This window comes from Callorhinus ursinus, unplaced genomic scaffold, assembly GCF_003265705.2.
Source record: "Callorhinus ursinus isolate GAN/ISIS: 27379988/994484 unplaced genomic scaffold, GSC_fseal_2.0 scaffold5, whole genome shotgun sequence".
Taxonomy (NCBI): Eukaryota; Metazoa; Chordata; class Mammalia; order Carnivora; family Otariidae; genus Callorhinus; species Callorhinus ursinus.
In genome coordinates this window covers 63253337-63280584 of record NW_027397067.1, presented here as the reverse complement: position 1 = coordinate 63280584, position 27248 = coordinate 63253337, and the positions used below count along the sequence as shown (strand labels likewise).

Genomic DNA, 27248 nt, shown 5'->3' with positions numbered 1-27248 from the left:
CTGGAGTGGTGGGGGGTGGGAGGGATGGGGTGGCTGGGTGATAGACATTGGGGAGGGTATGTGCTATGGTGAGCGCTGTGAATTGTGCAAGACTGTTGAATCACAGATCTGTACCTCTGAAACAAATAATGCAATATATGTTAAGAAAAAAAAAGAAGAAGAAGATAGCAGAAGGGGAAGAACGAAGGGGGGTAAATTGGAGGGGGAGACGAACCATAGAGATGATGGACTCTGAAAAACAAACTGAGGGTTCTAGAGGGGAAGGGGGTGGGGGGATGGGTTAGCCTGGTGATGGGTATTAAAGAGGGCACGTTCTGCGTGGAGCACTGGGTGTTATACACAAACAATGAATCATGGAACACTACATCACAAACTAATGATGTAATGTGTGGTGATTAACATAACATTAAAAATTTTTAAGAAAAAAGAGACACAAAAAAAATAAAAAAAGAAGAAGATAGTAGGAAGGAAAAAATGAAGGTGGGGGGAGTTGGAGGGGGAGACAAACCATGAGAGACTATGGAGTCTGAGAAACAAACTGAGGGTTCTAGAGGGGAGGAGGGTAGGGGGATGGGTTAGCCTGGTGATGGGTATTAAAGAGGGCATGTATTGAATGGAGCACTGGGTGTTATATGCAAACAATGAATCATGGAACACTACATCAAAAACTAATGATGTAATGTATGGTGATTAACATAAGAAAATTAAAAAATTAAAAACAAACAAACAAACAAACAAAAAACAGGCATTTGCCCCCTTCCAGCCCAAATCGACCAAAGGTCTGCTTCAGATCCAGGCTCACCCTTAGTCCACTTTGCTCAGTTTGAGGGGGAGGGGTCAGTCAAGGGGGACTTGATGTACTTCAAGGAAGGGGAGATACGGGATCCACTGAACTTAGATTTCCAAAGTTAGGACGAAAATTTGCCTTCCAGGGGGTTCCCTCTGGAGATGGGGATGAGGATAGTTGGAGGATTTGTGGCCTGCCCTGGAGGTTCGTATCTCTTTCCCCACATGCTGCTCTTGATTGCACTGGGACCACTTCCAAGATCTACGTGTGCTAAGGACAGACAGCACACTCTTGCCCTGGTGGTTTCCCAAGGTTATAAGAAGTGTTCGGGCACTGAAGAGAAGCAGCGTACGCACATTATAACCACAAGATTCCTTGGACTTCCTTTACTACTGAAGGAATCTGTCATCTGGGAGCCTTGCACCACAGGGGATATGCAAATTATCACTCCTACCTGCCCCCCTTACAAAATTGGCTTACACCGTGGATACAGAAATTTCCTTAGAATTCCATGGAATTGCAAATTGGGGCTTCCAGAAGCAGGAGACACACACTCTCAACACATGTTTTAACTCCCACGGGAGCTCACGGCTAAAAGAAAAGAGCCTCCAGAAGGTCAGATTTCCTCTCTGACCCCAAATTCTTTCCTCCACAGAAACCTTTTACCCAATTAGCTGTTTGCCCTTAGAATGCTTTTTAGTGTTAGGCACTTGACACCCAGAAATTATGTTTTTTTTCTGGATTATGCTAAAAAGCAAAATGAATATACTAAAAAATTTAAAAGATTACTAAACAAGATGCAGTACACATTAAGGTTATTTGTCAGGTAAATAATTACATTATAACTTTGTTTCCACAAATGCAGTGCATTTTTCCTATATTATTTCACTCATAAGGGGTGACCTATAGTGTGTTGGTGATATTATCTAACTTTTAAGAGCGAACCAAAGTCTCATTCTTTTTCTTCTACCGCCAAGGTGGTGCTAAGAACAAAATGGTGTGTGTGTGTGTGTGTGTGTGTGTGTGTGTGTGTGTGTACTTTGCAGAGATAGCCCAGGTTACCAGGTAGTTGGTAGTATTTTGGTGGGAAAAGTAAAAGGGTTATAAATAGGTCTAAGATGGAGCATGCTCTTTTTGAGTGTGTTATCTGCACTAAGTAACCTTAGACATTCTTTGTCACGGCCAATGGGAGCTGAGTACCCCCAGGGGAGGAAACTATGCCTCTGGTTTCTGCTCTAGAAACTCTTCCTTATTTTACCAGTCCCTGGGGCTACATTTGGGACCAAGCAATCTGTGGGGCAAGGACGGGGCTGCCAATCAGCCTCCTCAGGACCAACTCAGTTTAGGAGCTTGTGCTGAAGGATCTAGGGAGGTTCCATGCTGACTTGGCTAAAGATTGGGAGTAAACCCCACCCCACTCCCACCTCCCACGGTCTAGTAATAAACAGTAGGCGTGGCCTGTGTGTTATATTCTGGATCATAACATCTTTAGGAGCCTTGCACACCAGTCCCAGAGAACTGTATGGATTTGAAGATTGCGGTTCTGTCCAATATCTCCATTCCTAGGGAAACACCTAATCCTTGGCAGAGTTGGTAACAGACTTTGCCAAGATTAGCCAGGTGGAGAAACTGAGGACCAGAAAAGTAAAATAATTACAACACATTAGAAGGGCACCATGACATAATGGAAAGACCAAGTGTTCTGGAATCAGACAGACCTGGGCTAGTTTGGCTTTTGGCTCTGTCATTTACTTGCACAACCAGAGGCTATGACTCAAACTCTGTCAGTCTCAACTATAAAATAGAGCTAATATCCAGGTTATAGGGCCGTGACAAAGATTAGAGAGAGGATACATATTGAGCAACTGTCACTGTACTCAGCATGACACCCCCCCAAAAAATGGGTTCCTTCTTCCTGTTATCCCTAAAGAACATACCAGACATTACATTTTATTAAGTGGTCTACCCTCTTAGGCCAGCTCCCACACCTGTGCATGTTTACTCGAATGCTAACCCACTGGATTCTGAGACTGGACTAAACACCTTTGCTAAGTATTCAGGCAAGAAAGTGATTAATTTATAGGTTAACCCTGGAAAATGGACTTCCATTCTGGGCATTCAAAAATGATCCAGGAAAGTGTCCCAGATGGCCTCAGTCAGTTTGGTCATATTGCTTCCGTCTTTCATAAAGTACCGGAACTGAGTCATGTTGTGTACAAAACCAGAGTTTGCTAGAATGAGGTATTTGTTTTTTGTTTTTTAAGTCTGGAGAGAAAAGACCAAAGATGGGACTCAACTGATGAATCATTGAACACTACATCTGAAACTAACGATGTACTATATGTTGGCTAATTGAATTTAAATAAAAAAACAAACCAAATAAAACACGGGATTCCTATTTTAAATACTTCATCTGTCTTGGGTCCCTACCCCAAGGAACCAGAGGGAACAAAGAGATAGGTTTTGCTTACAGAGACAATGGTAGAAGCACCCTCACTCTAGATGTATATAATACAATTCCACATACAGAGCAAGAACTGGGTACAATTCCTTGAGGTGATCCTCTTCATCCTCTCCCCTTCTCTACTGGATGGATCTCATATTCAGTGTCCCCAACTCTTCCTCATACTTGTAGTGAGGATATTTTGTGGGCCTGATATTAGGAACAACTTGAATATAATAAATAAGAGGTGGAGCTCTGTGTTGTCAACTTGGCCAAGCCAGAACTACATTTCCCAGATTCCCTTTCCAGTATACTTCCAGGTTTAAATGGCCACAAGGAGAAATTTGCATAATATCTGGGAAGCAGAAGTAAGGCAGCGAACATCGCTCATGGCTGCCATGGTTAAATACAGCTAGAGGCTGACGCAGAGGTGCTGTGGAGGAGTTCTAGCCTGTCCGTTCTGTGCTGCTCCACATCCAGGTCTTCTCCCTGACTGATAGCCCTCTGACCAATTGTGGTGTCAAGACTCCCACCTGCTAATGAGGTCATCACCTTCCAGAGATTTCTTCACCAGCTTCCCTTATAGTCCCATTCCAGAACCTTCAGAAATGAAACTTCAGTTACCCAACGAGAAATAGAGGTTTGGGAACCATAAACAACTGAGGTGCTAAGGAAATACATATGGAAAACGTATTTTTTTTCCCAGCTATTTCTCTGTATATATTCTGTCTCTACAAGATCAGAAGCTCCTGACAAGAATGACTTCAGACTCTGCACAGAGTGTGAGACACCTAAGTTGTGTTCCACACATAGGCCTGTAGCCCAGGATTCCAGTGTACACAGACATGGGGACCCTTGGTTCTCTGCCCACTCTGACCCAGCTAAGGTAGGAGACAGTCATGCCACCGCTGGGCCTACAAAGATATGGTGTGTGCTTGGTCCTGATTACTCTGGCTCTGTGAAGTGGAATTTGACCTCATCAACCCCAGCTGTGGGTACGTGCAGGTGACTACCCTGCCTGGAACACAGTTCAGTTAGGGTACACCATGGTCCCACTGTGGTAACACAGCTGGTCACACGTAGCCATGACAAAGGCAGTTTTTTTCCTTTGAGGTGCTGAGGGGCTCTGGGGGCCCTCCTTCTGCAGATCTCTGGCTTTCCCCAGCCCAGCAAGAGAGCCCCATTTAACACCTTGCTTCATGAACTTTTCATCAGTTAGCACAAACTTCGGCCAAATCTGGGTGGCTATTCAGGTCTAGGTATGAAGAGAAGGGGGGAAAAGGTAAACATTTTCTCCTCAGCAGACGAACATCCAACCTTTAAAACTAAACCCAAAGTATATTTGAATTAAAAAGCAATTGACCTCTGCTTTAAACTTTCCTTGGGATGGTATGCAGCCTATTTTCCTTTTCTTCTAAAAAGCCTCTGCTGCTCAAAAAGAACAAGACACAGTGCAATTTTCCCAGGGTACAAGCTGTTAACTGGCATCCTCATCATCAAATGGGGCTGAAACCCCAGCCTGAAATTCCATCCCAAGGTATCGGACATGCAAGAGGAGCTGTGTTTTTACGCCGGCGGTTGGGGGAAGCTGGGTTTCTTGACCTACACACGGCCCCACTGTCATAATTCACAGCAGCCAAGAAGTCAGCATGAGGAATAACTGCTCGCTAACAGTGTTATTGAGGTTTACGGGCCGCTTCTTGGCTTGTTTTGCTTTGGGCAAATTCTGATATCAAGTTGAGCTAATGCATTTCCAAATGTGCTTGTCACTGATACACTGCAAGGCAATACCTCAAAGACCCCAAGTACACCCTCCAAATGCCTTCGCAGGGCATTTCAAAACAGACTATGGAACACGGTCTTACCTTTGAATTTCAGGCATGAAAATTAGGGCAGCCCCTTATCCAGCCACATGATGAGATTATGCAGCATTATATCCATCTTTTGTGAAGTCTGGATGATAGTTCTCCTTTTTGGCTGCTACACATTTAAGTCATTTCCAAAAAGCGCCCATATCTGGGCCTCCCCCAGGACCAACTGTGTCCATATCTTTTGATATGTTTGAGGAGTTTCCCAGGTGATTCTGATGTACAGTGAGACTGGAGAAACACTGATCTGGGCAATAATTCAAGATCTTTGTGCTCTTGCTTACGCTTGTTCTAAACAAGAAGATTATATGCAAGCCCAGTTCCCCAAAGTGGAATTCATGGCACACAAAGAGCTGCAGTTCACTTCTCACTTGGCCCTAAACAACTTGCTTGGGTCTTGATTTTCTTACATGTAAAATGGAGTTTATAATACGTACTCACTTCTATTTCAGGGAGTTGTGAGAATACAATGAGAAATGTGAGTCTCCAACACATGTGTTACAAAAGCAAGGCACTGTTATTATAATAATAATTATTAAAAATAGTTGGCCATAATATAAACTCAAACAGCCCGAATCATATTAGTTACTAAAATGACCACGATGGTGGGGTGGGGTGCAGGAGGGATGGGAATAGTCTAAATTGGGTGTTCATGGGCCAAGCATTGAAGTTGATCCATCACACACATTTATCAGCACGATCAGATACTAGTTCTGGTTTTCCCACTTAACCCTGCGTGAGTCACTTCACTTAGGTGGGCCTTATTTTCTTTACCCATAATATGGGAAGGTTAAACTGGGAGATTCTTATCCTAGGGTCCATGAATAAGTTTTAGACAATCCGTGAACAACACTAGACTGTGTGCAAATCTTTCTCTCTCTCTCTCTCTGTCTTTGTCTCTTTCTCTCTCTCATCTTTTCTTTTTTTTCTGGGAAGAGGGTCCATAGCTGTCACTGAACTCTCAAAGAGGCATATGACCCCAAGATAATGTTAAGAATCAGCAGAATCTTTCTAGCTTTAATTTTCTGATTATTGATAGAGAAAATAATACTATTGCTGTTGGAAATTCAACAGACATTTATACAGTGTTGAATTTCAAACACATTTCATCTATAAAGATACTCAATGAAAATCCTGGATAAGAGACAAGAATAAAAGGTGAATCAACAAGCATTAATCACATAATCACAATGGCTTTCGTCCCCTCCCAGAAGTCAAACTAGTTTGAAGATTACATCAAGTCACAAAAGACCCGTTAAGACCTACACTGGCCTAGAGAGGTCCTGGGGACAGAGCATCGTCGGGTCTCTGCCCAGCCCACAGGTTCTGCAGATCCTGCCCTCTGGTTCCACAGTGGGACTGGTGGAAGGAATATGGATTTGCATAGGGGCTGGAGGACAGATGGGGCAGAAAATAAAGTCTTAGGGCAGAGAGAGACGACACTAAAATATGGGACTCAGCCAGAACAAGCACTTAAACCAGGGTCAGACAAAACACAGAAGAAGGAAAAACCAGATATGAAAGCCCTGAGTGGAACAAGGTGTCTAATGATGTTCGGTACAGACTTGCTTAAGGCTCTCTACAATCACATCATCCGGATCCATACTTGCTATCATGAGACACCAGGGTGCATGCTTCTGGGCTTCCTACCAACAGAACATATTCATTCAGAAGCCCAGTTCAAATGCTGGGTATCATACCAACATCTTAAAGATCAACAGATTTGGGCTGCTCAAATCCTTGGGATACAGAAAGTTGAGAAAGAAGGCTGTTATTTTTCTAGTTCCCAAAACTCAGCCCTTTCACTTTTAAACATTTTAGTGATTTGGATTTCTTACTTGGCAAGAATGCCATCTATCAGTATCATGGTACTGGAGGACGAAGCTCTAGAGTAAGAACCACTGCCAAGGGGCCCCAAAATATTATGCTTCTGTCCCAGCATCATCTAAACCCCTGTGTTATTAAGGGTATTTCTGGCTTCAATCTTCTCTTGATATAACCAGTTTCACACATAAATAATAATGATTCCAAAGCATATGATCTAGATCCAGGCATATCGGAATTCACATGTAAGTCTTATCCTTAGGCAAAATTCTTAAACCCCCCAAACCTCATTTTTTTTCCAGCTATAAAAAGGGAGACAATACTCTGTCCCAAGACAGAGGTGATTATAAATGAAAGAACAGAGATAATGCACCTAGCACGGTGCCTAACATGCCTCACAAATACTGCTTTAATTTATCTTAGGGCTGTTTTCACTTGTTCTCCATGAAATCTATTGAAAGGGTGGGACGTGTGCCCCCAAATGGAAAGTCTATCTTCGTATGCAAATATGTTCAGTGCTGTCTGCCTCTTAAATAATGTATTGTCTAGACATCACCTGACATGCTCAAATTCTTCTAAAAAATAAAAATTAGTATCAACTTTGTGCCAGGCAAGATGCTAGAGATTTTCAGATGAATTATCTTGTTGCGGCTAGTCTGTAGTACATATTATACTTGTCCTTCTGCCTAAAAATATAATGATGGGGCTTTGGGAATCAACTTCCAAGGATTTATTTAATATCTCAGAAATAGTAAGACTTGAATAAATGGAATCCAATTGACTGAGATTTCTAAAAAAAAATTCTGAGCACCTGTTAAGGGCCACGTGGTGTGGCAAGTACTAGAATGAAATCCCACTGGCTACCTGCCATTTTAACAAGCCTTTTTATTTTAGTAAAGCAGAGACAGTGTCTAGATCAGAGTTTCCACCCTCCCCGGCCACAGAAATTAATTTGTTGACTTAACAAACATTTATTGGGAATGTAGTAGAAAAAGAATTAGATGCTATCCCTGCATTCACAGAGCATGTATCCTAGAGGAGGGTTAGAAGACAAATACATATCTGTGAAGAAAATAAGTAGGGAGGGAGGCAAGAGAAAAATGAGGAGCTCAGGCAGATACTGCAGGCTTCACTCACCCTACTTCAGCCCAACCTCTCTTTCTCTTGCCCTATAAAAGTTGGAGAATGAAATATTCAAATCCTCAGCACCCCCAGAAATGACCATGCAACACAATTCCGGTCAATGAGATGTGGGTGTGAAAATGCTATGAAGACTTTCCATCCTCATTAAAGAGGAAGAGACATGTGAGGTGAGGTGTAAAAGATAAGGAGGGATCCCGTGACAAGCCATGAGAAGAGAATTCTAGGAGGAAGGAACGGCAAGTGCAAAAGGCCCATGAAGAGAAAGCAATCACTGTTCTGAGGAACTAAAAGGTGATGATGGGGGGGAGTAAGGAGGAGAGTGGTCAGGAGGTAAGAGTTGAAAGACAGGTGGGGGTCAGATCGTGTGGGACTGCGTAGGCCACTTTTAGATTTCATGTTAAAAGCAACGTGGACACAACGAAGGATCTCAAGTGAGAGAGTGGCAGAACCAGATTTCCTTTGGTGGCTAAATGGGGAACAGATGATAAAGCTGCAAGGTCACATGTAAGACCAATTAGGGCCACAGTAGTCCTGGTGAGAGATGACAGGCATTTGGAGTTGGGGAAATGAAGACAAACAGATGCATTCGAGATACATTTTGGAAATGCCTTGAATTGGAGGAAGAAGAGAAAAACAAGCATGACTTCTAGGTCTCTGGCTCAAGGAGTTGGGTGGATGGTAATGATATTTACTGAGGTGGAAGAGACTGGAGGAGGAGGAGGAATGTGAAAAACAAAGCATTCAATCAACTCAACATCCATAATTCCTGCTTCAGTGACATGACCCTCTGCCAAACGGATGTTTTCCTGTTTCATTCTCCATCATTTTGCTTTCTCTCACAGGCTCTCCCTTGAGAACCATAAGCTGTAACTATGATACCAACAACATTTCATTTCATCTGGCAGAAGAAAAGTAGTGGGTGGAATTAAGAGACTCTGATGCTAAAGGCAAACTGGCAGACTCAGCACATGACTTTATAGTGTTCATCATGGAATTCTGAAAATGAATGAAATGTGCAAACCTACAAAAATTTGTATCTGAGACTCCAAGTCTTGCATCCGGTAATCTTCCTACCAAACACACACATCACAGTTTATAATTAAGTATTTGTGTGAATAATTAATGTCTCCCTTGTCACTAGACCCAAAAGCTCCCTGAGGGCAGGGACCTCGCTGGCTTTGCTCACCACCGGATCCCCACAGGGCAAAGTATGCAGTAGGCGCTCAGTAAATATTTCTTGAAGGATGTTTGTACAGCTTTTTATGGTCAGTGCAGAAACTATGAGTTGTTTCCCAGTATCCACTGTCTTCTCCCTCTTTATTAATAGAACCCCCATTTTTTTCCTGGACACACGGTGACTGTATTAGTTTCTTAGGGCTACCGTAACAAATACAAAGAACAGGATGGCTTCAAACAACAGAAATTCCTTGTCTCTGGAGTCTAGAAGTATGAAATTAAGGTATCAGCAAAGCCACGTTCTCTCTGATGGCTCCAGAGGAAATCCTTCCTTGCATCTTCTAGCTTCTGGTGGTTGCTGGCAATCATTGGCATTCACTGGCTTATAGATGCATCATCCAGGCACATGGACATCTTCTCCAAGTGTGTCTTCAGTCTGTCTTTCTTCTGTGCATATTAGTCCCTATTTCCAAATTTCTCCTTTTTATAAGGACACCAATCGTGGACTAGGGCCCAACCTAATGACTTCATCTTAACTTGATTACCTCTGTCAAGACTCTATTTCCTTAAGGTCACCTTCTCAGTTACTGAGGAATAGGACTTCAATGTATCTTTTTTTGGGGGGGACACAATTCAACCCATAAGAGTCACTCAGAATGAACAACATTTCCTAGATTTCCTTGTATCTAAGTGTGGTCATGTGTGGTTATATTCTCACCAATGGGATGTAAACAGAAGTAGTGTGTGCAACTTCCAGGAAGGATCTTTAAATTAGTAATAGTACCCTCCTCCTTCCCTTCTTCCTTTATGGATGGCTGGAATGCAAACCTCATGGTTCAAGTTCCAGCAGCCATCCTAGACCTTCAAGTGACCTTGGCAATGGAAACTGGGCAAAGTGAAAATACAAAACAGGGATCAGAGACCACAGAGACACATCTCAGCCTTGGATTAACTTCTTTCCAGCTTGTACATGGCAAAGAAATACTAGTCTTAACCACTGTTTGGAAGGATTCCATGTCATTCAAAAAATAATGATACCTAAGAGTCACTGATATACAGCCCCCAACTGGGGAATCCTCTGTAAGTCACACACCAGTGGAGACAGTAAAGACAGTATGATATTCATCTTTACTCTTCCGGATACTTGGATTGGTCATGGATAAATTTAGGACATGGCTCTGGAAAGAGAGGTCCAGCCTTGGTTGGGGTAGTTTTTAATTTTTTCCAGGTATAGGTGAGTCTTGGAGGGGGGGTAGGGGTCGCTGACTTTATACCTGGAGGCAGTCTTAGGGTGATCTGCTCTTGAGGAGTCTTTCAGAAGGCTGACAGGATTTGGCCACACATAACTATTCAGGTGTTACGGAGAAAAATAGGGTGACCACCCAATCTATTGAGGTCTAAGGGGTTTCAAGGTTTTCACTTCTCAGTACTTACATTTCATCCTGTCCTCAGGGAACCAGCACAAAGAAAGCCAGGATTCGAGCCCTACAGTAGATCAGTGTAGGAATGGCTCAGGAGTATACCAAGACACTTCTAAAACTTGACATGTCTTTGCTTTTGGAAAAGATTACTTTTGCAACAGCTGTGAATAAAAGCGTTTATTTTCAGCCCCAATGCTAGGAGTATAGCAATCAGGGCTGGGACTTGATGTAACGCCAGGAACTGCTGACTCTACGATGCACAGCTCTGAAATCGGGTTCCATCTTATGATCAATGCATCTTATATCTGATGAAGTCGGAGATCATCCTCACTGAAGGTCTACTCCGTGGCAGCTCTGGGTTTGATACTTCATGCACATTTTCTTATCTGTCCTCACACTTATGCCATGAAGCAATTATCATTGCCATTTTAAGATGAGAAACGGAGGTTCGGCGTTTCTAAGAAAGTGAGCAAATTGCAATGGCATGCTGCAATATGGCAGGAATATATGATTACATAGACCATGCTCCCCACGATACCCCATTTCATCTATTGTTTTGCTACTCTGTGCTACATGTTTATAAATATAAACTTATTTAAGCAAAGATGAGCCAGCAGACTCAGAATAACAAGTAATATAATAACTGACACCTACAAACATGTATTGAGTGTTTATTATGGCCAGCTACCGTGCTAGGACGCATTTCATTTCATTGTGACTTGTGGATGACTATTATAAGTGTCACTATAAAGGTGAAGAACTTGAGGCTTAGATTAGAGTTTAAGTCGTTATTCTGGGTCCTATAGAAGTGGTGAAGGTGCGACTCAAACACCTGCTGTCTGACACCTAAGCCTGGCTCTTCGTCATATGACCCAGCGCCAGGCACAAACTGGAAACTTGAGCCCTCGGAACATGGGATGGGCTACAAGATAAGGAATGAGGTAGATGGGCCAGGTGATGAAAGGAAGGAGAATGACTGGCCAAGAGAAGTCAGATATGGTTCTGGGAGATTCTGAAAGTGGGGGAACTAGGGGTGCTTATAATAAGGCCACTGGATGAAGCCAGTGAGAAAGGACCTATGTCCTCAGTATGGCAGCAGCTTTCTAGAAGAGCACAGGAGCAGAAACATTCGGGAAATGAGAGGAGCAGGCAGGATTTGTGGGTCACGAAGCAAAGGACAACGCAGACTGGAAAGGCCAGAGTTCAGGCAGCTGGAAGCATTTCTAGGCCTGAAGTGATCCTTATGCTATAAGCCTGATCCTGCTGGACGCCTCTTAGAGGTGCCCGCGTAATTCATACCGTGGGGAAGAGGGAAGGACAGCATACCTCCCTCACCAACCCTGTGAGGAAGACTCTGCATCTTTCCTCATTTACAAGATGAGAAAAAGGTCCAGAGAAATGAAATAATTTGCCAAACATCACAGAGACATGAGGCATACAGCCAGGATTCTGTCTGACCCTAAAAACCTAAACTAATTTCTGGTGACAGAAATCATAAGAGTGGTTGCCTCTGGTGGGGGGTGGGACTGACTGGAAAGAGGCATGAGGGAACTTTCTGGAGTGCTGGAAATGTTCTACGTTCTGAGGGTAGTTACACAGGTGTGTACATTTGACAAAGTGTGTCAAACTATACACTTGAAAGTTGCATATTTGGTTGGATGACCATTATGATTAAATTTAACACAATTTTATAAAGCTCTCGAGCTTCCTTCCCTAACTCACGCATTCTCATTAGGGGTGACTTAGCCCCCAAAGGGGAAAAACTGCCCCAAAGGGGAGTGTGAAAAAATCTTTCTCTTTTTATGTATAAAGCACACACACACACGCACACATACATGGCAGAGTATATGAACAGGAATACAGTGTATCTGTGTTGTCCAAATCTCATGGGAGGGATGATTAGGGGGAAAAATGTCTTAGAAGGGCTTCTTAAGGGAAAGATAATAACAAATAAGTTAAGAAACACTCTGCCCTAACTCATTGCTACCCCTCCTTCCAAAATTCTCTTCACACTGCAGTCTAGTCATGGCTTCCATTCTTGTCCAAGGAACCATGGTCCTTTCTGCATTTCTTCTATATAGAATAAACCCTTTGTGCGTGTGTGGATGTAACTACACACGTGAACACATATGTGTGCATAATGCACACACACACACACACATTCACTAAGTGTACAGACACACTCAGGCTCAGTTGACTTCTATCCATTCTTTAGATCTCAGCTCAAGCATTTTTCCTGGGGGAAGTGTTCCCTGTCATTTCTTCCCACCGTCCTACAAAAATTAGAAACTCCAGTCCTTTTCTTCATAGCTCTCATCTGTTTATATATTTAAGAGTGGAATTACTTGATTAATGTCCCTCTCCTCTGGACTGAAAATCCCATGAAGGCCTAACATAGTGTCTGGTGTACAGTAGATGGTCAATACCAACTGAACAAAGAACGGTGCGGAGTTGCCCTGTCTTCTGGGAGGCTGTCAGAGCCTGACGTGAAGACCACTCCCTGCTAAGGAAGGGCACAGAACAGCTAAGGGGTCTGAGCTGAGGCCCTGAGAGGTGGCTTCTTGTGCAGTCAGGAACCCGCAGGCAGAGTGGTCATTTCTCCCCACACCCTAGTCACACCTAATGATGAGCAAAGGGACACTAACCCTACTGCTTTCTGTCAACTAAGGGGCAATATGGCCAGAGGCTTAGCATGGTACATAAGACATCACCTTTTATTCCCACACATGATTTTCCTGAACTCAACTGGAAAAGAACTACATTTAATACAGTTAACAGAATGTATTTCTTTCATCTGTGTTGACCATCATCCCACAAGGTGCTACTTGAATGCCCGAACTGTCTTGGCTAAATTAATTAGGAACTTCAGATGGTTGGCCCGACCTGGCCTCTCTTGGTTCAGAAGGACAAGCCCATGAGAGATACAGGTTTGTTGCTATGAGAAAGAAAGTCCAAAAAGCAGGATTTTTACTTTTCTCTTCCATATAAGAAATAGGAATTTTTGAAAGGCGTAAAAAAAGCACACAATGACCACTCATGCCTTACTCTGACTCAGATAGTTCTGTTTCTATATAAACACACAAAGAAACAAACAAAGAGAAAAGAGGCCCCATAAGTCCACATCCATCAATTCATCACAGCAGGAAACAAGAGAAGAAGCCAGGAGTCTTGAAATCCCTCCCGATTGTTGGCACGGGTTGCACGAAAACTTGAATACTGTTTCTCACAGGACTTAATTATTCCCACCAGAAAAAAAGAAACTTTCCAGAAAAGAGCAAGAATATCTTTTGTTCCTTATTTGTAAATATGGCTCAAATTTCTTCAGTGTGAAGGCTGAATAGTTTGCCCTGACAAGTATTTGATTAAATTAACACAAGTAAATATTCTGCATCTTTCACTTGGGTGACCCTGTAAGATCCAGCACTGACCCAAGTGAGAGGTTGGTGCCAAGAATAAAAATTATTTATTTGATCTTCAAGCCAACACAGGTGAACATGTGACTGCCCTAACAATTCATTTGGAATGAAATACAAATTCTTCCCACAAGAGACATCAAAGGTCGTGTATCCATGAGCAATTTGCAGGAGTTCAAGGTTTCATTAGGATATACCGTCCATTGAGCTCTGCCTCGTGGGTTTGTATTTTATGAAATAACGCAGTAGGAAGCATTAGTAGGGCTTTGGGGCAGAGAGACCAGGTTTGAATTTAGCTCTGACATTTATAGACCGGGCGACTCTGGGAAAGAGATTAACTGGGTCTCAGTTTCCTCACTTGCGAAGCTGGAAGAACACTTCCCTCCCACCTTCAAAAGTTGTGAGAACAATAGAAGAGAGAATGCATATGGACATGTGTGGGGACGCAAGGCAGGTGCTCAGTGGGTGAATTCCTCAGCCTTTCTGTAGAAGCACAGATTTTTTCCAGCACTTACTAAATGCCAGGAATTGTGCTAAGTGCTGGGAATATAGTAGTTAAGACAGATTTACATTTAGGGAGCTCCTAGAGACAGATAGATAATAAACACATAAGTATCATTATCAGATTCTGATAAATACTATGTCTTGAAAACCTAAGACAGGGTAGTCATGAGAAAGAGTAACTGAGGAAGATAAAGAATATCACAGGGTATTTAAGGAAGCTACTCTGAAAAACTGGCCTTTAATCTGAGACTTGAATGACAACAGTAGAGCCAGTCATCCAGCCTTAGGCGGGAAAACTTGGTATTTGAGAGGGATAGACGCAAGGCCAATGGAGCCTTATATAAGCAAAACAGGGTAGGAAATAATGTTATTCTCAGCAGGGTCCAGATCATGGACACTGTAGTCCACGGGAAGGCATCTGGACCTTATCCTCAGTGTAATGGGGAGCCATTAGAGGATTTTAAGTGCCAGAGTCACTTGATTAGATTTATTTGAGGCAGACATAGATACAAGCATGATGAATTTGTGAAATGTAAAAATTCTGCCCTGTCCACAGTGGAGGACAGCTACTAGAGGATCATGTAAAATAAAGTTGTGATAGACAATGTAGTCCAGAAATGGGTTTCAACTTGATGTGATTAAAAAAAAAAAAAAAGGATGTCATTCAAAGTTGTGACATGAAGCCATGTTTAAGTAGTCATTAGATGGCAGCCCGCAGTCTTGCTGAAGAAACTTTATTTCTTTTCAAAGTAGAAGAAAAGAGGGGAGAAAAAGAATTGTTCCTCCTGGAACAGTTTCTTCCTCTAGGATTTCAGTATTCAGATGCTGGTATTAAATGGCCTTATGTACAGAAAGGGCCTAGTATGGTGCAGTGTCAGGCACACAGTAGACACTCAGTAAATTAGAGTTCCTTCTCTTCTTTCCTCCTTCCCCCACTTTGCCTTGAAATGAACCATAGTTTACTGCTATGGAATTCCTAAATGATGAGTGAAGAGTTCCCAAAGAGAAAATGTAGCAAACAACCTCTTCTAGTTGAAAATGCACTGAATGCTGAATGGTTGACTAAGCTTTTGATGATTCCCGTATTTCATGGTCCATTCTAGAGTTGTAATGCCCAGTGAAAGGCCCTCTAAGTCAGAGGTTTGCAGGTTTCATTTAAGCAAAAGAACAATCAAAAGAAAAACAGCTCCAAACTCAAAGATGCTAGATCAAGTGAGAATTTTAATGACTCTACAGCTGTTGTTTTGTAGGCACAGGAGCGAGGAGGGGGGTCCTATGAGACAAAACAGCAAACTTCTGAGAAAAGATGCAACTAGGTGCACCTGGGGGGCTCAGTCGTTAAGCGTCTGCCTTCAGCTCAGGTCCTGATCCCAGGGTCCTGGGATCGAGCCCCGCATCAGTCTCCCTGCTCGGCGGGAGGCCCGCTTCTCCCTCTCCCACTTCCCCTGCTTGGGTTCCCTCTCTTGCTGTCTCTCTGTCAAAAAATAAATTAAAAAAAAAATCTTAAAGAATAGAAAAGATGCAACTAATTGTTCTCTTTTTTTATGAGAGTCTTGATTCAGACAAAACTAAAAATAAGGTTATAGTTTGGGGCCTCTTGTAACATCCGTTTCCTTTTAGGACTCTGGGAACAAATATTTTCCTACTGCATGGAGAGCAAGTCATCAGAAGGGAAGGGGAGAAACAGACTACTAAGACAAACTTTACAAACCAGCTTGAGATCACATAAAAGTCTAGTAATTGATCAAAACATCTAAAACTCAATTCCACTTACAACTGAGGTCAGGTTGACCCCCCCCCCAACACACACATATTTATATGCTCCCGGCCCTGTCTCTCAGCAATCCCACCCTGCAGCCCAGTCCTGATCCAGCCCCACCTGCCTCAGTCAGCTGTTCTGAGAGACAGGCATGAGAACTGTGGGGCCATGGGGCTAGGTGGCCCAGGCACAGAGGTCTCAGATGTCTACACTCCAATCTAGAATTGGGGTAGACCTTATCACTCTCCCAAAGGGCTCATGTTCTCTGAAGTTCTTCCAGACGTTCTAGAGAAGTAGATGTTAATACAAATATGAAGGTCTCCTCTCATGATGGATTAAGGATGCCATTTAACCGGGCAAGGAGCTCTCCTTTGGGCCTGGCAAGGTCTAGACATGTTAACCGGGGAAAACGGCCCTCAGTTTCTTCAGTCTGGGGTCTCTCCTGTCCACATGCTGGTGGCCCACATCTTAAAACTTTCCGATCCCCATAGAAAGGTGAAATAAGAGAGAGAGATGGTACCTAGGAGAAACTTAGCTACAAGATGATCTCTGTTTTAGCAAGTAAAGTAGTGAAATTCAGCAGCCACAGTCACAAAGGCTCAGGCCCAAGGCTGTGTCCACATCAGAAAGCAGGAGAAAACCAGGACCATGACTTGACGGATGAGCCTGGGGTTCCACAGAGACAGTGACCCTGAAGACAAAGTGAGGCACTTTACACCATCCCGAGTCAGCTCCTGCCACTCACAGGTGCTAAAAGGAGGCTTCTGGCCAGAATTTTGGATCATTTCTACCACCCGGACCAAGCAGGTCAATCATTGCCCAGGTCAGTGGATAAGCTCCCGTGGGGTGGTGTCCCTGGTCCCACCCTCCCAGAGTTCTGCACAACCAGATACACCTCCCTGTGGTTTTCTGGGACAAGGGCAAAGGGCAATAGCAATGTGACAGGTCAGCAGAAACAAGCCTCTAGGACTGGATTATACAAATGGATTTTTATGTAAGTGGAGTTATTCCAGGGCAAATAAATACGGTAAAATAGGAAACAATTCAGTGTTTTCTGTGAGAAAACAATGTGCTAAGTAATTTTTTATTTATTTATTTTAAATATTTTTATTTATTTATTTTAAATATTTTTATTTATTTATTTATTTGACAGAGACACAGAGGGGGAACACAAGCCGGGGGAGTGGGAGAAGGAGAAGCAGGCTTCCCGCCGAGCAGGGAGCCCGATGCGGGGCTCAATGTGGGGCTCGATCCCAGGACCCTGGGATCATGACCTGAGCCGAAGGCAGACGCTTAACGACACAGCCACCCAGGCGCTCCCTAAGTAATTGAAATGAATATACACAGTTAAAGTATATGGAAGGGTATGGTATTCTCTGTCTTTTGCATTCAACCAGCAATACAATTCAAAAATATATCTCTATATATTCATCCCAATACAGACTTTGACCAAAAGCAGCTTCTTTGAACAGGTTTTTTTTTTTGTTGTTGTTTTGTTTTGTTTTTTTTAAGAGAGACAGAGAGAGCCGGAGGCTAGGGGCAGAGGGAAAATGAGAGAAAGAATCTTAAGCAAGCTCTGTGCTTAGCGCAGAGCTCTATGTGGGGCTTGATCTCAGGACCTGAGCCGAAATCAAGAGTCGGACGTTTAACTGATTGAGCCACCCAGGTGCCCCTCTTTGAACAGTTTTAATGCTATATCTTAACAATCATAAGATTTCATTTGAGTATTTCTATTAAATGATAAAAAACTGTATTAGACAATTTAAACAAGTTTTTTGCCTGCTGGACTTGCCAGAATTTTTAATATGCTCATGTGTTTTGTGAATTTCTGACAGGGTGCTAAAGTGCACAGCAGTTTGAAATAGTTTTGATTACAGGGGCACCTGGGCGGGGCTCAGTCAGTTAAGTGTCCAACTCTTGATTTTAGCTCAGGTCATGATTTCAGGGTTGTGAGATGGAGCCTCCGTGCTGGGGGTGGAGCCTGTTTAAGATTCTCTCTCTCTCCTTCTGCCCCTGCTCCCCACAGCTCGTGGACACACACGTACACAATCTCTCTCTTTAAATCAATCAATCAAGGGCGCCTGGGTGGCTCAGTTGGTTAAGCGACTGCCTTCGGCTCGGGTCATGATCCCGGAGTCCTGGGATCGAGTCCCACATTGGGCTCCCTGCTCAGCGGGGAGTCTGCTTCTCCCTCTGACCCTCCCCCCTCTCATGTACTCTCTCTCTCTCATTCTTGCTCTCTCAAATAAATAAATAAATCTTTAAAAAAAAATCAATCAATCAATCAATCAAAGTTTTGATCACAGAACCTCGGGTCAGGATATTTTGCCAGACCAGAGAGCTGTATGATACAACTTTGGAAATGCAACGCTAATACATTCTGTGCCTTTCTAAAACATATGAAAACCATTGTACACCCCTTGAGAAACTGAGAATATAAACCATATGAAACAGTAGCTTATGAAATTGAAAAAATATATCAAGTTACCCACCTATCAGGGTATCTACATTAAGGAGTTAATTAACTGATCGACTGACAATGCCTAGAACAGTTATTCCTGTTAATCCATAAAGACAGACTAAAATCAATTATGTGGCCAAGCACAACAAGGTCCTTAGCTGCAGTGTAAATCCATTGCTTTCCCCAAAGCAAACATGCTTTAAGTCAAAGCCCCATGTGAGTGAGTGCATGCTCAGCACTGAAGCACTCTGCCAAAAATAATTTATACTAGGTGCTTTGCTGTGGAAATAAAATATAAAACTCTTCCCCCAGCCAAGAGTTCCATTAGAAAATGGCAAATTCAGCCTTGGCACAGATACAGATACAAATGCTCGCCCTTCATGTGCCTGGCCAGCTTTCCTGCTCTGAGTTCCTTTGGTGCTGCGCCCGCTGCAGACCGAGGAGGGAAGAAGGGCCTATCACACAGATGGACCTGGCCAACAAGGCTTCTGCAACTTGTCTAGAGCACAGGACCTGGTGAGCCCTTGAAGGAGGCGTTCAAATCAGGGCGCAGCACCGATCACTCAGGCTGCCTGTAATCTGTGCTCTGTGCACCCTGGTCTCTGGAGCTGGAGCTGGTCTCTGCTGCCCAGCTTTCTTTTCCAGTGGGAACATCACTGCCAGAGGGTAAGTGCTGGACATCAGAGCTGTGAACATCCAAGTCATGCCTATTGCTTTCCTGGTTTACTGGTCCAGGAAAAGGATTGATGATGGGAGAGGATGAGAGTATCGAAGAAATAAGCAGAGGAATGATCTGTGGCTTTCAAGCCTTCTGCATCCTTCCATGGGCCCAGATAATCAAGACCTAAGTGTCCTTTGTGGAATGTTTTACAGATGACAGAATAAAACTGGGCTAGGTAAAGGTGTTTTTGTTTTTGTTTTTTTAAGATTTTATTTATTTGAGAGAGACAGAGTGAGGGCGAGGGAGAGAGAATCTGAAGCAGACTCTGCACTGAGCACAGAGCCTGACGTGGGGCTCGATCCCACAGCCATGAGATCATGACCTGAGCCAAAACCAAGAGTTGGATGCTCAACTGGCTGAGCCACCCAGACACCCCAGGTAAAGGTGTTTTGAAGCAGAAAACCATGCTCTCACATCCTCTTACATGATAGTTCTGTATAAATAAAAACAATGATGGTAAGGTAGATGGCGACTACCCTTACCCTGGTGAGCACTGAGTAATCTATAGAATTGTCAAATCAACATGCTATACACCCGGAACTAATGTAACATATGTTAATTATACTTCAATTTAAAAAGCTTAAAGAAACCAATGTATAGATATATATATACATATATACATATGTGTGTATATGTGTATACATAATATAAGGAGTCTGGAAGAATATAAATCAAAATGTGAACAGGACTATGCTTTTTTTTTTTTTAAAGATTTTATTTATTTATTTGAGAGAGAGAAAATGAGAGAGAGAGAGCACGAGAGGGAAGAGGGTCAGAGGGAGAAGCAGACTCCCCGCTGAGCAGGGAGCCCGATGCAGGACTCGATCCCGGGACTCCAGGATCATGACCTGAGCCGAAGGCAGTCGCTTAACCAACTGAGTCACCCAGGCGCCACAGGACTATGCTTTATTGTATGTCAATCATACCCCAATAAAGCTGCTTAAAGTCAATGTTAATAGTGGTTATCTCTGAGTTACAAAATATTACAGGCAATTATCATTATTTTTCCTGCTGGTCTGTATTTTCTACATTTTCTTGACTCTATATGCATTACTTTAGTACCAAAAAATATCTAAAAGTTATTTTCAAAAATATTCCATGATTCATTCAACTTGTTTGATGTTTGTGTCATTCTTTGCACATTATATAAAATGTTTCTACATACTTAATCCATAAAACAACAGAAGGAAATATGATTATTATTTGAAAGAGGACGAAACAGGCTCTGAGATAGTTACAGGACTCGTTCAAAGTCAAAGAGCTAGGAATTAGCAGAACCAAAATGGGAATCCAGATCTCCTCTTCCAAATCCCATGACTTCTGTTTTCTTTAGCTCACTGCTGCCTCACATGGTCTAAGCATGCTCCCTGGCTGCATAAATCCCCCCAGAATATACTTTGTATAGAACCGAAGCAGTAGAGTTATATAAGACTTGAGCAAAAAAGCAACTATTTTATGTTCAAACTCAGTATTGGTTAAAGGGGAGAGATGAGAAAAACTCAAGGGAGGGCTGGAGACCAATGAGGCCCCGTCCGAGTGACAGAAAACCTTTTCCTCCCTGTTCGCCCCATCACACACTCTTGGCTTCACTTCAACTCTCTTCAGAAAGGGGAAAGGAAACTTGACCAAGATGAGACCAAACCACTCAGGGGGAGAAAGTACAGATGGTGCAGACAACGAAAGGAGGCTAGAGGTATTCAGACATTGCCCCGTTGGAGGTACCTTCATTCCTGCCGCCGCAGCTGGGCCGCTGGGGTCCACGGCCTGGATGTGGCATGGCTTGCTTCCCCGCACCACAAAGCCCCAACCAACAGCATCACCGACGATCTGGAGAGGAAAACCACAATTAGCAATCAGCAGACGGTCTCTGGCAATTTGCCTGTCCTTCCAAGAGAAAGAAAACCAGCCCAGGATTAAGTGCATGCCCTGACATATCTCTTCTCTGCTTCATCTGAACCTTGTTGGGAGAACAGAACACTTTGCTTCTATCACAAACACAGGCGTATCGATGCAGAAAAGGGGGTCAAGCAATACCTGTTTGGCAGAAATAAGCATGTTCTGTGAGGGCATACTCAATACATAACTGGCAGATTGCCTCTTTCTTAGGCTGCTATGCAATGTAATATCAAACTCCAATGGAAAATTTAGAAGATCGTGAAAACATGGTTGAAATTTCTCTCCAGACCCAATTTCTGTTCCAAGTTTATTCTTTTTCCCCTGGATCCAAATGATACTTTCTTGGTGACCTTGCTATATCCTTGAAGTCCAAAGGAACAATTTAAATTACTAACAGTGGGAAATTTATGAAAGAGTTTTGGCTTTCTTGAAACACAATTTTCTCTACCAAGAAAAGTAAGTGAATAAGTACATAAAGTTCACAGTTTACAAGTAGGTGCTGTTCCAAAAGTGGTTTGAAACTGGAGGGTGCCTTTCCCTATAGAATCATTAGAATGGGCACTTACAATCCCTGGGCAGCTCCCAGACACGTCTTTAATACGTACCCTAACTGAAATGCAGAAGACACACACTCACAATTACTAGCAATGCTGGCATTTACACTTTAAACCAAAAAGAAACCAAAAAAACTTACAAATATAATCAACTGTTTCTCGAATGCTCGAGACTGAGGCAAGGCAGGAAAGCAAGTGCAATTTTTGTGAACATTCTCAAACAGATGTTTAGGCCCTTCATTGGCTTCAGGCTTTGCTGGTATTACTAGTTTCTTAACCTAATTTCACTTCCAAAAGTATAGTTTACCTTTTCCCCTGATACAGACATATTTCCGGGGCCTTTTTCATATTGATTGGCTACGACTGGGCCCATCTTTATTTTAACTCCTCAGTGCCCAGAATGTGAAGCGGTCCTTGACAAATATTTGCAGCCTGAATGGGTGTGGAAAGATTTTCCTTTTTTTGTCCCTGAGGTAATAAAACAAAAGTTAGAAGATTTTTTTTAAAGATATTATTTATTTATCTGAGAGAGCACACAAGCACGAGCATGAGCAAGGGGAGAGGTAGAGGGAGAAAGAAAGGGAGAAGCAGACTCTCTGCTGAGCAGGGAGCCTGATGTGGGATTCCAGGCCCCCGGGATCATGAGCTGAGCAGAAGGCAGACTGACTCTTAACCAACTGAGCCACCTAGGTGCCCCCAAAAGTTAGAAGATTGAAGGAAGAGGAGAAGTGCTTTCAAGAGCACATTGATGTGGTTTTGTGCAGAGACTGAGAGAAAGAGGTAGGGGGATGGAGAGTGGGTGAGGTGCTGTCAATCAGAGCACTTGGATTCTGTTTGAAGAAAGCCTGTGGGCCGATAGTTCTAGAAGGAAGGCTGGAGGACCTCCAAGAAGGCGCAGGTGGCTAGGAGGTGCTCACAGGTATGCAGTGCTCCAAAATCCAGTGCTTGTATAACTCAAGACATGCTCAGCATTGTCAAAAGTACTGTTCCTTATGGTAGAACAGATTATCCCATAGTTTTCTTTTTTCCCCTGAAGACTCCTCTAATGTCTTAAATGATTTTGGGGATTAACTGTAACACAGAAACAATTATTGGCATTATTTGTCCTGCCATTTGCCTTAAAGTCTGTAATTATATCAGACTAAGTATAAGGGGAAATCTTTTCTTAAGGGCACATCAAAAGGAGTTTAAAATGCTGTATTCATCATAAATCATGTCAAGGCCTAATGCATTTTAGTGTCAAAGGGTCAAGATAATCTACTATTAGAATAATGCCAAAGACAAAAGGAAAATTAGAAGGTTTTTCAATTCTATCCCTAAGCTACACACTGGTACACTGACATGTTGACATGGCACAGAAAACGAGCCCGAAAAAACCCAAATGAGGAGCCTACCGTGAATGTCTTCCTTGCGTACGGAGCCCCGGGAGTCAGGAGTTCCTCAGAAGTTACGGGTCTCTTCAACACTGTAAGACAGACACAAGGTCAAGGTGCAAACCCTTCTCATGTAGCGGATATATACTGAATGCTTCATATGTGACTGTCCGCGAACAAGCGTGGTGAAGATCCCTGCCTCGCGGTGTACAGTCTAGCCTAACAGAGATGGAAAACATGAGTAGCCGTGAATAACCCTAAGCCTAACTTACAGAGCTATGGAAAGAAGAAGTGGCACAGGAGTGGGGTGACATTTTTCTATTAAGAAAAAAGGCTTCTAGTGCTCACACTTCTTTCTTTTGAATCCTGATATGTATTCAACAGGACAAGGTTAAGAGAGAGACTTGATGCTAGAGGTCTGATAGCCAAGTTTCAAGAGCTAACCCCCCACAACATACTGCACACTTCCCACTCACGGAAGCTTTACTTATTTCCTGATCAATACCCCAGACTGCATGGACACACTCACTGCCTTTTGCCCCGAGGAATGATGCTAGAGAAATGGTATGCATACTTAGCATGTGCTAGGCGCTATGCTAGGTGCTCCAAATACGTTATCTCATTTAGTCATCACAAAAGCTATTTAGCTAGGTTCCTCATGGTCCCTGTTTTACTAATGAGAAACCAGAGGTTTAGAAAGTTAAATAGCAAAAAAAAAAAAAAAAAAAAAAAAAAAAAAAAAAAAAAAAAAAAAAAAGAAAGAAAGAAAGAAAGAAAAGAAAAAAGAAAGTTAAATAGCTTTGTCCAAGGTCTCAGCCCTCATGGGTAGCAGAATCAGGATTCAAACTCACGCATTGGATGCCCGTGCCCACCAGCCACTGCGACATGGCTCGTCCCATGCTCTGCCCTCTCTGTGAGCAGAAGAATGGCCTCAAAATCTCCAGAAGGCAGTGGTGAGTTGTCCTAAGACATCGGTTCTTATCAGCTCACTGCTGCTGACCACCAAGATGGCGAAGCCAGCAGCCAATCCCTGACTTGCTGGCTGCCTAAAAACCTGCCAGGACTATAGTCCCTCCTTATCTGTAGGGGATACATTCCAAGACCCCCAGTGGATGCCTGGAGCCACAGATTGTACCGAGCCCTAGAGATACTACGTTTTTTCCTCAGCATACATATCTAGGATCACATTAAAGGTAGAAATGAGTCACAGTAAGAGATTAACACCAATCACTAATAATAAAATAGAACAATTATAACAATACACCATAATAAAAGTTATATGAAGTGGTCTCGCTCTCTCAAAATATCCTATTGTCCTGGCCTTACCCTTTCTGTGATGATATGAAATGATAAAATGCCTCCATGATGAGACAAGGTTGAGGTGAATCACGCGGGCGCTATGACAGAGCCTTAGGCTACCGCTGACCTCCTGGCGCTATGTGGGAAGGATTATCTGCTATCTGGTTGTGGTTGACCTGGGTAACTGACACCACAGAAAGGGGCGAGGGAGACCACCGTAAGGACCTTCTCCATCCATCCTGTGCTCACTAAGAACTAGACAGGGGATGGCTACTGCCATCCAGAGGAGCCAGCGGATGGGGAGCCAGGGAACCTCCTAACCCAGTCAGACAGAGATGATGAACTTGGGCATCACAAAGAAACGTAAGGGGCCAAGGCCAAGCCCCTAACCTGGCAAAGTGCCAGGATTCAATTCCCTTGGCTGGCAGCATTCAGAGGTCAGGGGCCAGTCCTGGAGCAAGGGTACAACAGAAAACGAAAAAGAAAAAGTGGTCCACCAGGAAACTTGGCCCTAACAGACCCCCTCTCCATTAAAGGCAATGAAGTGTTTCTCCTTGAGATGACAGGCGGCTGGGATGATGACTTTTGCTTTCAGAAAGCTCACAAAAGAGAACATGAATTTACGTTCCCCCCCAAAAGAGGGAGTATATCGAATATCAAGAAAAGAACCTCTCAGATGAACAGGAGGGAAGAGAAGAGGTCCATGGTTGAGGACTGAGCCCTTTTAATTCCCTATCAGACAATTCTCCCCTCCCCCATAACCACTTCTGGGTGTATGAATTTGGATATAGAAAGCACCATTGTACTGTAATATTTGACAACAATACCGACCACTTCTTTTAACACATGTTCTCTTTCTTTTTATTGAGGTATAACGACATATAAAATTATATTAGTGTCAGGTTACAGCACAATGATTCAATATATGTATATATTTTTGTGAAATGATCACCACAATAAGTCCAGTTAACACCCTATTAACTCACATAGTTGCAACTTTCTTTTCTTGTGATGCAAACTTTCAAGATTTATTTTCCTAGCAACTCTTAAATATGCAATACAGTATTATTAACTATGGTGACCATGCTATATATTACACCCCCGGGACTTATTTATTTTATAACGGGAAATTTGTACTGTTTGACCATTTTCACCCATTCCTCTGGCAACAACCAATCTGTTCCCCGTATATGTGAGTTTGGGGTTTTTTTTTTCCCTTTTCATTCCACATATAAGTGAGACCACATATTTGTCTTTTGTTTGACTTATTCCACATAGCATAATGCCCTCAAAATCCATCCATGTTGTTGCGAATGGAAGGACTTCCTCCTTTTTTTATGGCTGAATGATATTCCACTGTGTATATATATCCCTCATCTCCTTTATCCATTCATCCATCCATGGACCCTTAGGTTGTTTCCATGTCTTGGCCATTGTAAATAATGCTGGGACGAACCTGAGGGTGTGGATAACATTTCAAGCTCGCATTTTCCTACCGTTGAATAAATACCCAGAAATGGAATTGCTGGATCATATGATAGTTCTATTTTTAGTTTTTTGAGGACCCCTCCATACTGTTTTCCACAGCGGCTGCACCAATTTACATTCCCACCAACAAGTGCACAAGGGTTTCCTTTTCTCCACATCCTCGCCAACACTTGTTATTTTTGGTCTTTTTGACGATAGCCGTTTTAACAGGTGAGAGATGATAGCTCATCATGGTTTTGAATTACACTGTACTGTAATATTTGACTACCATACTAATACAATAAAATGAATTATAAATGATTTATTATAAATAAATATTTCTCTTTCTTCTGTTGAAAAATATAGGAATCTTGAAGCCCATGGAATTTTCCTTTAGCTTTCTCTGTTTGTGTCCTTCGAAAGTTATTTACTTATCACAAGGACACCAATCATGGTAGTACTGGTAGCTCTTTTTTTTTAGCTGGCTTAGGGCATTATATCCAGATGTAAGTATAATGATTAATTTTAAATGCCTTACTGTGAAGTCCTGCTTATCTGCTTGAGGGGAAAAAAAATCACACAGGAGCTCACTGCCCCCTGGGAACCCTCCCAAGAGTGAGGGAGAAGCTTGTCAGAATATGGGTAAGGCGTAGGATTTATGAACCATGATTAAGACAATTGAGACGACCACAATCGAGACCCAAAAAAGGCAACCTGACCTTTCTTTGCTGCCTGCTTATCAGCAAACTTTTCCCTTTGAGCCAAGGGGCAAGGAGAAAGAGGAAACAATGCAAATGTAGGTCATTTAAGTAATTAACACTTTGTTCTTATTCCACCATTGTATGCAATCGAAAGCAAGCAAAAGGGCTTTAGCCTGGCTGACCCTTTCCTGAAACTGAATTCTTTCTGCTTCTAACTTCAGGTTACACCTGTCAGATTTCGATCAGGGGCTTCAAAAAACCTATTTCTAAGAATACAGTTCTCCTTTCTCATTGCACCTTAGCAGCAGTGTTCTATTAACTGAAAAAGCTGGTTGCATGTGCGGGCTCAATGATTTTCCAGCCAGAGTCTGTGTGGAAGCCAGTTTCTTCATTCATGTGCTGCAGGTTATGATTTTATCCTTCCAGCTAACCCTCCAG

At 42.8% G+C, this 27248-nt stretch overlaps 1 protein-coding gene across 2 annotated transcripts in view; it reads right to left on the bottom strand.

The window, feature by feature from the left end:
* Positions 1–27248, bottom strand: part of DEPTOR (DEP domain containing MTOR interacting protein) — a 130405-nt gene that overhangs the window by 19879 nt on the left and 83278 nt on the right. Inside the window, exons 7-9 of one of the 2 annotated variants that reach the window (XM_073893155.1) lie at positions 23365–23435; positions 21243–21347; positions 15787–16053 (exon numbers count right to left, since the gene is read on the bottom strand). In XM_073893155.1, coding sequence (XP_073749256.1) covers positions 15976–16053; positions 21243–21347; positions 23365–23435 — 254 coding nt within the window. In that variant the 3' untranslated portion in view covers positions 15787–15975. Of the gene's footprint in view, positions 1–15786; positions 16054–21242; positions 21348–23364; positions 23436–27248 lie in introns of those variants that run through there. The other variant, XM_025871046.2, reaches the window with a different exon arrangement.